Source organism: Pollicipes pollicipes, unplaced genomic scaffold (assembly GCF_011947565.3).
Source record: "Pollicipes pollicipes isolate AB1234 unplaced genomic scaffold, Ppol_2.1 Scaffold_6138;HRSCAF=7277_pilon_pilon_pilon, whole genome shotgun sequence".
Classification (NCBI taxonomy): domain Eukaryota; kingdom Metazoa; phylum Arthropoda; class Thecostraca; order Pollicipedomorpha; family Pollicipedidae; genus Pollicipes; species Pollicipes pollicipes.
In genome coordinates, this window is record NW_023596818.1 from 5,111,088 (window position 1) to 5,126,690 (window position 15,603).

The window sequence follows — 15,603 nt, forward strand, 5'->3', positions numbered from 1 at the left end:
AATGCATACTTGAAACACGTTAGCAATGCTTTGAAATTTGGAGAATCGCGACCTCTTAGAACAGTTTAATCCAATACCGCGTCGATATTTCCCTACGGGAAGCCACTGACCTGGCCACCTCCACTAAGGCGGTGTGTCCTGCTTGGTTAACAATTTCTGTGTCGGCGCCTTGACCGAGCAGAAGCCGGACCACCTCCAGATGGCCATGTTGCGCTGCCAACAGCAGCGGCGAGATCGGACTCCCGGCGGCTCTGTCGGCTGCGATCAGGAGTCAGGGTCAGTTCAAAGATCAGGTCAGGACCACGGTTACGTGTGACATCGAGGACATCCTCTGCCCTACAGGTCAGGCTAGGGTCACGGTCACGGGGATTGGGGGTGAGAGGTCAGGTCATACGTCGGGGTCACTGGTCGGAGGTCGAGTCCCGTGCCAGGGTCATCCTCTACCCTACGGGTTAGACTAGGGCCAAGAGCTCAGGGTCAGTAGTAAGAGATCAGATCACAGGTCGGAGGCCATTGGTCCAAGGGGTCGGGTCCAGTCATGAGGGTTAGGTGCAGATGATCACGTGTGAGCGGACGGCGATTAAATACCAGGTACCGAAAGACAGAATCCCGTTTCACCGAACAGCCAAGAATCTGCATGGTGAATAACACTACTCTTAAGTAGAAAGTACCATCGGCAACCATCATTTTTCCATGCATCGCCACATTGTAATAAACTACTGAAAACTGATGTTAATGATGTTAAGTGCCGTCCAAATATAACTTTTGCCACACATTTCAGTTCTAACCGAAGGGTGGAAATGTGATGATTTAAGATGATTTGGGCCTTAGGGTACGTCCGTCTGCCGTGGTCAACGTGGTGCTCATAACTTACATCTTATTTAACAGATGATTATGAACAGTAAGGAGGCAATGTTAAGTTAGGTATATTACAGGACATGAACGTCTTCAAGAAGATGGAAAATATTGCCGTCCTTAATCCTTTCGAGTCATCTATCACAGATGTCATAGGCGTCTGGCGCACGGATCCTGGTCCCCAAATGGCGGCATGCGTTCCAACGTGAGGTGGGCACCATCCATCAAGACCCGCCCGTACGGTGCGCCGCTCCCCCTCCCCCTCCCCCCCCCCCCCCCCCCCCCCCCCACCCCGCCCAAAGAGGACATGGCGGTCGGTCTCCCCACATAGCAGGTGTCGCTGAGTAACTCGGCGGCGGCACCATAGCATTTCATAGTACCAGACTCTAGACCACATATTAGACGATATAAGTTCATAAACTGAAGAGAGAGCCTGGAGAGTCAAACTATCTTAAAACCGACAGATATGAGACTTTGTGGGCTAAGTTCAGCCCAACTCGTAGTTGCCATATCAGCTGCATACGTTGGCAATCATCGGCGCATCCCCGCCACCCGCGGACCCACCGTCTTCGGTGATGGGCCTGCCCAGCAGTGTGTGGTCCGCACCTGAGCACCGCTGCTGATGAGCAGCCGCACCACCTCCAGGGTGGCAGCCATCGCAGGCCACCATCAGCGGTGTGTTACTTCTGGAGGTTCTGGTTGCTCCATGTGCGCGCCCGCCATCAGCAGGAGGCGCACTATCTCTGCGCTGCACCGCTCACAGGCTGCCGTTAGTGCCGAGTTTCTGCGGGGAGGAGGACGGTGTAACCAGTCTGTGAAACCTTTCGGACTGTTCCGGAGTGGCCTGTTGGAAAGTCACTTGTATATTCGGGCGTGGCAGCACTATGCTCTTTATCAAACAATTTAGCTCTCAAGACGAAAACGGATTGAAAGGATGATAAGTCTCGGCGATCTACGCCGTAACAATTAAGCCTAATGACAATTTATCTAATGCCGTAGCAATCCAGGAGATGAACACCATCCCCGCTAACACTAGTTATGCCATAAGCTCGACGGCGCATGGGATTTCGACAATTTGCATGTCAAGCACAAAATCTTACAAACCTCGAAAATCTACAGCTCAGACAGACTATCTGTTTTGTTTCAAGCCAAGATCAAGTCATGTCACCAACGATACGGAGCTGTGTCCATCTGCTTCATCGCATCTTACTCCATGTCACAAAGGACGTACCTGTTTCCAACGGGAGGTAGCGTTCACTTGAGCGCCGTGCTCCAGCAAATGCTGAAACAAGAACACAATTGCGGTCAGTCTGCAAGCCAGTACGTGCAAATACACAAGCCCGAGGCCTGACTGGGCGAACGGTACCGGCCGCTGTAACTACAGCATTCTCGGCTGTGCGACGCAAGGGAGGCTCGGGAGGCAAGGGAGTCGAATGCCTTGCTCTGAAACAGGGGTGGCAAATAAATGTCGGCAACAACACACCCCATTCATAAAAACTTGAGTGCCTCACAACACAACCTGGGAACTCTGCTGCCGGGACGGGGGCCCTGACGTGGGGGCAGGAGGCCTGACGTGACAGCGGGCTGCTGCCAGCTGGGACGGGGGTCTGATGTGACAGAAGGCTGCCCCTGTTGCCGGCTGTTCACGGACAGACCGGAGGCCGAGGGTGTCCGTACCTGGACGATCTCCGTGTGCCCGAGAGTTGCAGCCGTAATCAGTGCTGTCTCGCAGCCGGGGCCGCATTCGTCTTCCAAACGGGCACCAGCCTCGACCAGGGTCCGGACCACGTGCACGTGGCCTCCCATGATGGCGTACGTCAGGGCCTGGTACACTGCGGCCAGAGCACATGAGTCGGTCAAGCTGGGTAAGACGTCAGCAAAAAGTACAGCTAAGGTGTATGCAAAGATTTAAAAGCTTTAAATGAGCATAAATACTCTTTCAGAAGTGTAGCACGCCTGCTCCATGGACAAAAATACATATTTTGGGCGATGCGTAACTAAACAAGGTTAGAAGGCTCATCCTAACTCAAGCACGTCACGAATCAAGAAAGTGTAGGATGTTGCCAAAGCTTCATGCATACCGATTCCGGCGGACGTGCATAGATTAACACACAACAGTCAGACGAAACTGTTAATGAATACACAAAATTGTTTGCCGAGGTATCCAGCCAGTGGCGTTTCATGTCCATGGCTGTTACTGGGAGCCAGTTCTGGCGGCAGCGCGTTATGCTGGGGGACCGTCTGCCAGCGGACGCGCTGTTTGCCCACCTCGGTTTGAGACTTTGGTTCGTGGAGGCCTCCTGTCTCCTGTCTAGTAGACAGGAGGCCTCCTGTCTAGTGTGCCGCTCGCGAGAAGAGGCTTGTGTAAAAACTTACAAGCGAGCAGGTCCGGTCACCCCGCACACAAAATGCCTGATGAGCCAACGTAAAAGTGTGATACATTCTCATGTTCAAAGACAGTAAAGTTCCCAATCAGTCTTGGCGTTGGTCAATCATGATGCTCAGTATTTTAAGGCTGTAGATTACTTAAGTAATAATAATGGTGGGGTAATGTTTCACCAACTGTGTTATTTGGAGACGGCATGCCTTTACTAGGCTGCATATGGGATGCGATAGTTGTATCGCAGAAAACTGAACTCAGGACCGACACGCCCAGAGCCGAGCGTCCTAACCATTATACCACATCCCCACTCTCCACAGATTACTTTGCCAAACTGTAAATCATGTCTGGACTTCTGGAAGCTGTTATGGGTATTGTCCATTGAACAAAATGCTATGTAATAAAGAATCGAGAGGATCAAAACTTGCACATAGAAGAAAGAAGGTGCCATATTAATTATAAAGTCAAATTCAAGGGGAAAGGCATTAGGCTCACCTTTTCATGTGTATTAATATCGTGCTCGCGCACTCGGATGAATATCAGCAATGCAACAATCGGAGTAGACCCGTCGCAATAAAGAGATTGTGAACATGCGCTCTTGTTGTAAGCCATCTAGGAATTCAGGGCGCCCGCGGTACGACAACTTTCTGTGAAAACAACGTCATCTATTCTACCGATTACAAAATTCTGCATTTGCCCTGACAGATTTTAATATATGATACACCTGACAAAAGCAGATTGTGATGACGTACTGTGATGACATTCATATGGTAGCTTCAGGAGATTCAACCAGGTGTGTCACTTTTTGTAAAATGTCCGGGGGGGGGGGCGAACCGAAGGCCTGACAACCTACCCTCCCTCCCCCATTTTTGCCTCACCGGATTTAGCCCACTTTGTTTTGCTTAAACGCAGAATATGCTTTTAATCTTTGTATAATTTAAAGATGTCTTTAATTTAAGCAGTCCAGTAATCAAGTAGGGCTGGATCCAGGGAGCAGGCACTGGATGCGCGCGTTTCTTCTGATCGCCACATGAAGGCGCCCCTTTAAGCGTCGATGGCGCTTTTCTATGGCGGTCATAGGAGGCGGCACGCCTTTCGGTTGTGGGGGACGGGGATGGGGTTGGCCATGAAGGACCAATGTCATCCCTGTATTCCGGAGCTTTATATTTTAACCTGGTAAACCATTGAATGTCTCATGGTGCCAGGCATGTGAAGTTTACCGCATTATCTATCCGCTCAGCTGTCACGATTTTTTTCTTGCGGTGAGAGCAGCCATGATTTTTCTTTGTGAGAGTGGCTCGAGATGCCACTACGCGAAAGATCAAAGCAGATAGCCTTCGAGTTATGATCATCTTTTACCCACGGTTTTTGTAGTATTCCAGCCCAAAAAAAATGCGGGGCCAACTCAACATTGGTGGGGGGGGGGGGGGCAGAGCCATCACAAAAGAATACAAATCGACACCCGTAGATACAGCAATCCAAAACTAGTCACACATCACAAGCATGCCAACACCCACGACGTTTCCTTGCAGCGCACCACCCGTGCGACTGACCTGTGTGCTCGTTTCCCGCGTGGAAGAGGGCCTCCACATTGACATCGATACCCTCCTGCAGCAGTTGGACAACTTCGAAGTGCCAGCCGTGGAGGGCGGCGCCCATCAGCTCGCTGTTCATCATCTCCGCCGTCCTCCCCACGATCTCCGGCGCGTCTGTATCTGACATCGTGCGCACGCTTGGCCGCCCCTCCGGACCGCAAGAGGTCTGTTGAGGGGAAAGGAAATCCAGTTAAACGGCTGGGTAGCAAAGCGCCGGATTGCCGGTAGCTGTGTAAGGGCACGCAATGACAGAGTCGGTTCAAATATCACACAATTGTTCAATAAGTAGAGGCTGTCCATAACCAGCAGTCAGCATTTTTGGCCGTTTTTCAACACCACAACCCGGTACTTGGGCACTGGCTACGATGGGAGAAGCCCCTTCCCCTGGTTAAGCGTTGCAAGACGTAACGATCCACAAGGTAACAAAACTCCGTTTGGCACTTAATTGACCAAGAAATTTCAAACAAAAATGGTCATGCCGTTTGCCGCAAAAGTATTCGTTGCCAGGCGATGTCTGACGACGTTTGAAAATATCTGTTACATGTTTTAACATGCTTTGCAGCCACACCTGAGAGTGGTGTTACGCTTTTGAAAACCTCTCCACCTTGCTACACAGTAGTTACGCGCAGTCAAAACCCACCCCAAGTGTGGCATGATGTACGGGCGGCCGCATATGTGCGTTCACATTCAACGGTGAAAAGCGCGTACATGCAGGGAAGCAGCATTCCTTCGATTCTCGACGGTCGCGGACTGAGCGACATAGTCCATCTGAGCAGCAGTTGCAGGCGAACGACCCCCTTCCCCGGCCCTGACCCCCACCATCCCGGTACAGTGCTGGACGCCGAGCGACGCTCAGCTGTCTCCCTGACCCTGCGGGGGTACCCCTCCAGGGACGGACGCGCGCCATTATCATGGTCGGCACGGACGGCTCGGTCGTCTGGCGCCCGTCACCTGCTGCTATTGACCGGGACACACGTCTGCCGGCTGGTCGGAGACTGGCGCAACCGCTGAGGCTCGGCACGTTACTCTATTATTGTCAGCCCTTTCCAGAACCGTTGGTCTTACAAAGGTGCTGGACCGATTAACGGGGTCATTCCATAGACACATTTAATAGTGACTGTGTGCTGAATACCAGTTAAATGCCAGGTGTTGCGATATGTAATCAAAGGCATGTTTTAATGTGTTTTTCGAAGAGTCAGTGACCAACTTTTGCAACTTGGCGACGAGTTCGCAGGCGTTCAGCAGTGTTATGAGTGCCCCAAGGCATTCAGGCGAGGAGAACATGTGGGGTTCAGTTAAGGTCACGGCAGCAAGTCGAAAGACCATGTCATAAATGCAGCATAACATTCTCAGATCAATCCCCAAAATATTTAAAGATAAATACAGTTTCAGTGCAACCGATGGGTCTACATTCTTGCCGGTGGCGGCTTCACTCACACCTCAACCCTGCCGGTGGCGCCCTTGCAGGCTGCATATTCCCCTGGTATCCGCCTCCCCCCCGCCAGCCTCAGAACCCTGCCAACGGCGCCCTCGCCGGCTCATCGGCCTCACAGCGCCACCGGTGGCGTCCTCGCCCCTACATAGCCCCGCCGGTGGCGCCCTCACCGACTTCACATCCCCGCCGGTGGCGCCCTCACGAACTCCACATCCCCGCCGGTTGCGCTCCTGCCAGCCCCACAGCCCCTCCGGTGGCGCCTCCGCCGGCTCTACAATGGACATAACGGCCTGGCCGCGTCTCCCTGACCGGCGCCGCGTTTGCCTCTGTTGGCCCCTCTGTGACCACCACTGCAACCGCTGCGTCTCCTACCATCGCTCTAGCTGTTTGACTTGGACCGTGCCGAGCATGTGCGGTGTCTCGTGATCACTCGCACTAGCAGTTTTCCAGAGAACGCTGGCAGCTTTCGAGAGAGCATTGGCAAGATCACCTTTTCATTTAAAGCACCGTTGATCCTTAGTCTTAAAAATACTGACTTGCCCTTCCTTTCCCCAACGACGGTTTGTCAGTGCCCCCAGTATGAATACGCCAGGTACCTTTATATCAGTTTTCAAAGTTAGCAAGACTATCGCTCGAAGAGTTGTGTGACAATTGTAAGTAACTGATCAAATTTACAGTCACGCAACACCGACTCGTTGCTGTGACTCTGCTGATGTTCAATCCAACAAATCATTGACGGAATCTGGTCAAAGAAGAACGGCCCGGCCCATGCCTAAGCCCGTAGGCTTAGGGCATGGAACCTTCGAGCAGTTCGGTCGGCACATTGGCTTCTGCCCTCTATCTCACTCGATATTCACTATATTGATCTATCTCCATCTTACTCGATATTTACTACAATGACATTTCTCCATTTCATTCGATATTCACTATACTCACCTCTATCCATCTCACTCAATATTCACTACATTGACATCTCTCCATCTCACTCGATATTTACTGTATTCACCTCTCTCCATCTCACTCGATATTCACTATATTGGCCTCTCTCCATCTCACTCGATATTCACTATATTCACCTATCTCCATCTCACTCGATATTCACTATATTCACCTTTCTCCATCTCTCTCGATATTCACTATATTCACCTCACTCCATCTCACTCGATATTCACTATATTCACCTCTCTCCATCTCGCTCGATATTCACTACATTGACCTCCCTCCATCTCACTCGATATTCGCTATATTGACCTATCTCTATCTCGCTCGATATTCACTATATTCACCTATCTCCATCTCGCTCGATATTCACTATATTCACCTCTCTTCATCTCACTCGATATCCACTACATTCAGCTCTCTCCATCTCACTCCATATTCACTAAATTCACCTATCTCCATCTCACTCGATATTTATTATATCATCTCTCTATCACAGCGACACAAACGGCTCGAGTAACATCAGCACAAAAAAGCGAAGCTCAATAAAAAAAGCAGTCAAAGGCAGCCAGAGCGCGAAATCACGATATCAGCCGATGTCACAACTGACACGGCTGAATCAGGTGCGAGCGGCCTAAGTGCCGCACAGCAAGCCATTGCGTACTCACCTCACTCTCGGACCTTGCTCTGATCAGAATACAAGTCTCTTTACTTGTCACGTCGCTGCAGCAACCACTGAGAGTCGAGCAGTCCAACTTTGTCACCAAAAGAGAGCGGTCTTGCTCGCAGGTGTCACCGGCACTACGTCTCTCCTGTGACTGTGCCCGTCCGACGCGACCGACCCGGTCCCCTCTTCTCCCCCCCCCCTTCCCAAGCCCCCGTCCCGCCGACGCCGACCCTTCCCGATACCCTCCCCCCCACCCCCACCCACCGTCCCGCCGACCGGAGGTCGGGGCGCAACCTTTGCCCAGGCGTGGACGCAGGGAAGTCACGCAGAGGGGAACGATCATGAGCTCATGTGCGTCTGCGTATAGATCAACAAATACGTACCTGGCCCAACTTCACAGTGATGGTCGACATCGAGAAGGCGTGACGTCAGGAAGAAGTTGAGTCACGCCTGGCTTGACACGAGCCGCACCATCGCACGATCCGATGTCCCCTGGTGCCGCCTCTGCTTTCACCCCATAGCCCGGGGAATGTGTAGGGCGGAACTTTCCAGCGACTGTATAGGGAGGGGAAGGAACGTGGCACAACACGCCACGTTAATCCCTTATTTAAGCCTTGCCCTGAGCGTCGCGCGGGGCTCTTCATCGGCGGGTGGTCCGAAGCGCACATGCGCACGTGGCTGTTTTAGGTCCCAGTGCCCGGTCCAACTCGCCCGTCAGATTTCTAAGGTGGTGCTCCCACGTTTACTATGCATGGTTGTGGGCCGCGTTATTTTTGCTGCTTGTGTGGCTGCCTCTCGCATAAACAACCACCGACACGAAGAGTCTGACAAGGGAGCTGGGAGAACAGAATCGCATGCGACGGCGGGAGAGGAGGAACGAATGGCTGGGTGGGATTGCGCGCAGTCCCCACTGGGTCGGTTCTATGACTGCGACGGCCGCGCGGTAGCCTTTCAGCACTAGTCATCATGTCGCTCTACCTTATTTTCCGCTGTCCCCGCTCTTCTCTCGCCCGCATGTGCACGGATGCTTCGGGGAACTCCGGTCTCCCTCCATCCCTTCACTCCCCCTCTGCTTTCTCCCCTCGGTCCAAAGTCCGACCTAGCCGTAAAGCCGCATTGCGTCGCCGTGATGCGTCGCGCCACTGGCTACAACCAACGCCATAGACAACGAAATTTTTCCATGTGATACAGTAGCAGAAGCCACTTCCGCTATTGTTTTGATAAAACCATGTTACCGAAATATCAACACATGTATATCTCCATTCTTCTGTTTTTCCTCCATGGAATAAGGCTATTAGTACTGTCCTGTCCATGAAAATAATATTCTTCGCACATGCTTTTAACAACTTACAATATCATCACGGCATTAATGACAGAAAGCAACCCCTACAATGCTACTGCATGTGTTGCAATGCTGCAAGTATTTATGGATACGCAACCCTATTTAATTGCATATCTTAGTTGGTTCGGAACGAATTCCATGTCTCAGAAAGTCATCATCACATCATTTTCCTTCGGTACATTATTGCATCATTAGGTACATTGTCATCATTTTCCAGTGCACATTAGAGACATTATGTCATGGAAGAGAAATCATTTCTACAAAAGCGATCAGACATGCAATTTTTGTTACCGTTCAGTTCCATGCCTTGAAATCCAGGCCAATAACTTGTTTTATGAATCCAATTTTGTAGAGGCATCACAAAAGCTAGTCCCTCCGTTAAAAATTGATAAGAACTACAACACTCAATTTTGTTTGGCTGTGACCTACCAGAGACGGCGGTGAAGTTGTCAGAGACAGCCGTCATTGACAGGGGGAGGAATGCAAAGAGAGAAGCCTGCAGTCCTTGTAGCGAGAGGAGCCGCCAGAAGGACTGCTTTGCTGTGAAGAGATGTGGGGACAAATATATGTGCCAGCATGCTGCAAGCCGACAATGATGTAAGCTGTGCATGCTGTTTAGAAAAGGGATGCTGTGTCAAGGTCTTTTACTTATCCTCCATTGCGATGTTCAGAATAAGGATATTGTGTGGCCGGTCTTGGCATTGATGAAATCATACTAGAGCGCTATGTTCATGCGTAAGCGAAGGCTCTCTATGAACTGGACATCATTTAGTTGTTATGAGAATGTTTGCTTTCCTATATTGCCGGTGAACTGAAATTTCTACCCTTTTGACAACTATCAAATCTTCCTTTCAAGCAAGAAATGACCAGGGCGGTAGCTATTTGTGCAGCAAGTTCAAAGTCAAGTTCTTAAATGTATCTATGGTTCTTGAATGTCTTTCAAAGATAAGAGTAGGTTGTGACAAACAACAGGTTTTGCTCTCTCCGGTCACCAAGATGACCCAATACAAGATTAGAAATGATTATGTTGAATTCATACGAGATAAGTAGTCTAGAAACATGCATCGCATGATCAACTTAATGTATGTCATGTTGACCTAGTATGACCTAATCTTGGCGACCAATCTACATCCTGACTATGTGCTGAGTAAGAAAAAAATTGTAGTCAATTCATGGCATCAGCATGGCAGAAACACAACATCCTCACTTACCGAGAAAGCATGTGCTTATTTTAAGGAGGTGAAGCAAGCTTTCGTTGGCCAAATACTTGCAAGGAGCAATACAAAATCTGTAGGCCTTTTACCTATCCTTGATCTTTCTTGTCACCATGATTTCTCGCTTTTTCTCATTTAAAGCTACACCAAGAAACTCTTGCCGTTTGCGCATGTTTTTCTGAATAATCATAATCATCGTGGTCTGGGAGCTAGGGATGCAGACCTCATCTCCTGGCGTTCGGTGGCTGAACACGACGTTTGCATGACGTCAGCAGGTGTAGACCATTCTGGAATGTGGAGAAGTCCGCTTGTATCCAGGGACCCGCTGTGGAGGCGTTTTGCTAGGCAGATGAACACTGACCATAAACAACAGAAATATCCAGATGCTCAAATATCTGTGATACCATAAAGGACGCCCATAAATCATTTTTATATGCATGATGGTGGGAGCCTCACATCATGCACATCGGCTTTGTTCTGGTCCTGGAATGTCATCCAACCACACCACATCACGTCCTAGAAACGTGACACCTTTTTTGCTTGAGATTTCAAATGAAACGCTCTGTAGATTTGAAACAATTCCGATTTCATTCCGTTGTATTTCAGACAAATTCAGCCAGTTGTTGGAACTATTCGTGCAGTATTGTGCACAGAATGCGTTATTTAGACACACTGTTGGCCTACCAATGCATTAGATTCCATTGCCGTTAGCTTGTTAACAAAGTGCGCACTATTACCATCATCACTATGGTAGAAATATAACGACACGAGAAGTATATCATACGGGGTGTACATCTACTTGCAGTGACATTGGTAGTATGTTTATCAACACCATCAAGTGATATGCTAAAACAGTCAGCTGAAAAACACTGACAATGACGTCATGAGGCTAATGACGATAGAGGGTTTAGTCCCATAAGCCATGTCTTCCGTTGTATTCCTTTGACTACAACCGCCCGCCGTTCCTCTCCCTCCCAACCCCCGTTTCGCCACCAAAGGTGGGAGCGCACCTTCGCGCAGGGGCGGACGCAGGAAGGCCACGCGGCGGGGAACTATCACCAGCTGATGTGCGGTGACGTTTAGATGAGCCAGTATATGCCTGGCTTAATGTATGATTGTGGTCGACATCGAGAAGGTGTGCCGAGACGAAGAACTTACGTCACACCTGGCTTGACACGAGCCGCACAATCTTAAGGTTGGATGTCGCCTGGTGCCGCCTCTGTGGCCACCCCACAGTCCGGGGAAGGTGTGAGGGGCAAATGTCAGCGGCCGTATGGGGAGGGGAACGAACGCGGCGGACACCCCTATTCTAATCCCTGTCTTGAGCGTCGGGACGGGCTCTCCAACACCGGGTGGTCCGTGGCTTACATGAGCACACGGCCGTTTAAGGTCCCAGTTATCCCCCGCTCAGTAAATCCGCGCATCTGGACGGGAACGTCAGGCGAGAGGCGCCCAGGGCCTGCCCCCCCCCCCACCCCCTTTGGTTCTGCATTTTTCACCATAGATGGACACTAACATGAAGTTCAAAATCGACGTGATGCGATCTCACAGAGCTCCGTTCCCAATAAGAACATCCTGGGTGCGTCTCTACGTGTGTGAGACGGAGGTACGAGGTCCGACTCCCCGCGGTTCCCGCTCTCCTTGCCGGAGGGAGCGGCAGCGACGCCGCAAAGCCTCAGCAGCTGAGGGCATCGCGAAGCCCCAATGCCAACAACAGTGCGTTTACCCCTCAACCTGCCCATCAGTTCCAACATGTTGCACTCAGTCTCTACCGCATAAAGGTGTTCATGTTTCCAGCGTTGTTTGCAAATAACCGTAAACCCACCGTGTCTGCTTTATTCTGAGCCTGGCTACCCCGCCCCACCACCCCGTAACAATTACCGACGCGATGGGTAGCGCCAGGGGCGACAGAACCGGACGCGACGGCAGGCAAGAAGCGAAGGGCTGGTTGAGGTCGTGCACATCCCATCACACCCCATCACATCCCATCACACCCATCACATCACAGCGTGCGTGGGCGTGACATGTTTTGGAACTGGCTGTCAACTCCGACGTTCATAGTCAAGTCCGTTCATGCGACCAACACGCTGAGGCATACTACCTTCAAACAGCAGCACAGTGACACCTCCTCGCCACGCGGGTCCTCACGCGGCCGGGCGCTTAGCGGCGGGTCCACTTACGCATCTATGTAGCTTTATGTCCGTCATTAGCTACGTAGTCAATCCTGGCCAATAGTTCCGTAAGGGCACAACAAACTACACAACACACCTACTGATGGCCATTACAGTGGCCAGGACGACGGTTAAACCACCTTAAACTAACACAATGCCGAATAAATTATATTGTGTTGTACACTGGTGGTCTTACATAATCGTGCGATATTTTGGCGAGGATGTATTGGTCAGGCTGTCCTTTGGCACTGCCACTGCGTTGTCCCCCACCATCACCTACTTGACAGTAACGTGCGCTTGCTTTATGTGTTATTCTAAAAATCGATATGCTTCATTCTTATCAGTAAATTTGCATGCCGACGAGATAAAAGGCCAAAGGTTTAGGGTACCGCGTATGCAGTTCGGTGATCAACAATTACCTTGCACTCTTCTGTTCGACGTGATCATCGGATTTAGTCAACCCCAAGCACGCTTTTCAGGCGCGAAACGGATGAGGTGATCATTTACGTCTTTGTCATCACTACGTAAATGTTATGAAAGCATCAGTGAAAAGAACCCATTACCTTTGGGAGCCATACGGCAGGACTTACAACTGCATTGGAATATCACCGATAATATTCTCGTTGGATGAAATTATGAGGCAGACGAGCACTGATATTGAGCGTTCCGTACAGCCTTCTCAACAACATTGCCTGAAAACTAACCGGCTATCATTCCTGTCTGGTTTTTTAATGTGAGGGCACGAAACTAATGAATTTGCAAGTTACCTGCATTGCTAGCTATTGCGACTGAATGACCAAAAATATGAAGATATCTTGAGTGAATGTGATGCGCGATGAAAGGGACCAAGCGCCGGTGCAATTTTCGTAGCCCAAAATTTTTCGGTTCAATTCATGGTGTTTGCATTGGAGATCACTTTTGGAGAAAATGGCATCTCCGCCCTCCCCATCCATTTCTGACGCACTCATGGGTCGGACAGTTTGGTAATGTGCTCGTCAGTTGTGGCCATTATATTCGCCTACACCGCGCGGTTGTATTCATCTGCGCTCGTTGCTGAGATCAAGCACCAATCCCTACAAGGCGCCCCAAAACGAGCTGGAGTATAATTCTGGCTCGCGCACGGTAGCGCCGGGCTCTTCGTCAGCGGGCGGTCCGAGGAGTACCTGCGGGCACGTTTCTTAGGTCCCAGGCCCCGGTCCATGTCGCTTATCAGAACGTCTTGGTCTGGCCTCAAATGGGAATGTTTTCCATTTAATAGCCTGAAGCAGCGAACAGATATCATAAGCAAGCTCACTTATAGCTATTGGTATGCTTTCAAGTGGAAAAGACTGCCGTAAAAAGCACAATTTCTCTGTATAATAATATGCTCCTCGATACAACATTGTTTGATAATGTCATCGTACCTCGCACAACAATGATCGAGAGCCAAGTGACGGCCGTTATATCTGAAAATCGTGCTCATGAACCCCAGACATAAACGACTCAAACACTATATGTTTTTATTGGTCTTTATCACCGCATGGCTCATGGAATAGTATAATTTGAATAAAGTTGTTAATGCCGAGATCACATTGTAATACTCTCTCCAAAAAGTCCCTAGATCTTTGCGGGCATGTAGTTCAGAAGTAATAAAGCTTCAGTCTTAAGAATGGCGGGGCTGTGAATTGCACCGAATGATTTACAAGATGACTGTTTCATTTCAAAACCCCATAGAAATATGAAACACTCCCTTTGGTTATAATCAAATGTAAATGGATGTTTTACTCACGCCGGGCATATTAACACCTTGATCGATCAGTTAAAGCTCTGATCAGGCCTGGTTGGGTTGTTGATTAAGCAGTCTAATGACACGACCAGTTTAAGTGGGTTATCAAAGGTGGCGGGTGTCTATTGCTAATGGTTTGGTGTCATCTTCACAACAACATCCGGTAGATTGTTCTATGAAATAAAATCCATTACTGGCTGTTGCTTTCACATGCTGTACGGTAGTTCCCGATCACAAATTGTTCAGGATCATACGTAGTCTTCGCAAAACTTTTTAACTTCTCTCGCTGTCCGTGATGGTCCACACTCCCAATAGCAGAAAAAATCGCTATAAGTGGCAACGTATCCCTTTGCACCATCGGCTGCTGGTCTGGTATTATCATGCTGGTTCCACACGGCATCAGACGCCTTGCATGGCTTGAGCGTCAGCCTGTTAACCCGCGCACGACTGGGCATAACTTGACCTCACCCCCCCCCCCCCCTCCCCCCTCCTCCCCACAGCTGGTGTCTCCTATCATGGTGAGGCGTATCATCATGGCATCAACACGCTAGTAACATAGCATTCTCACTTAGTGAGAGAGCGTGTACATTCTCATGAAATGAAACGCACTATGGTTGGTCCAACACCTGTCAGCAGTAGTATAAATCATGAAGGCTTTTGTCCTGGCTTTGACCTTTTCTGTCACTGTGATTTCTCCTTTTGCTTTCTTTAAAGCTGCACCCAACAACTGTTTCCGCGTGCGCATGTCTTTTTTCTAAGTTATCATTATCATCGTGGTCTGAGAGCTAGGGGTGCAGACCTCCTCTCCCGGCGTTCAGCGGCTGAACACGACGTTTGCAAGACGTCAGCAGGTGTAGGTCATTCTGGAATGTGGAGAATTCCGTTTTTGTCTTGTGGCTCTTTGAAGAGGTGTTTTGCTAGGCATGTGAGCACTGGCTATAAAAACAGAAATATTAAAATGCCCCAATACCCGTAGTATTATAAAGGACGCCCACAAATTGTTATACACGTGATAAATTTTAGATGGGACGGTATTAATAGCCTTATTGCTCGTAAAATAAATAGGACATAACGTCAAATCACAATGCCTAAACCGCAATGCTATGTTTAAATCTACTTTATGATACCACACTAATTAACACTCATATTCAGTTCGATAGAGACATGTAGCCGAAATCCAACATCTATCTCTCCATTTTCCAGCTTATTCGTCTACTCCAGACAAATTCCGTTCTATGTC

General features: G+C 49.6%; 1 protein-coding gene across 1 annotated transcript in view; it reads right to left on the minus strand.

Moving 5' to 3' along the window:
• LOC119106094 (ankyrin repeat domain-containing protein 17-like) overlaps positions 1-1,512 on the minus strand; it is a 15,234-nt gene extending 13,722 nt beyond the window's left edge. Inside the window, exons 1-2 of the mRNA XM_037229691.1 lie at positions 1,470-1,512; positions 111-258 (exon numbers count right to left, since the gene is read on the minus strand). Of these exons, the coding sequence (XP_037085586.1) occupies positions 111-258; positions 1,470-1,512 (191 nt within the window). The remainder of the gene's footprint in view (positions 1-110; positions 259-1,469) is intronic.
• Positions 1,513-15,603: the final 14,091 nt, after the last annotated feature.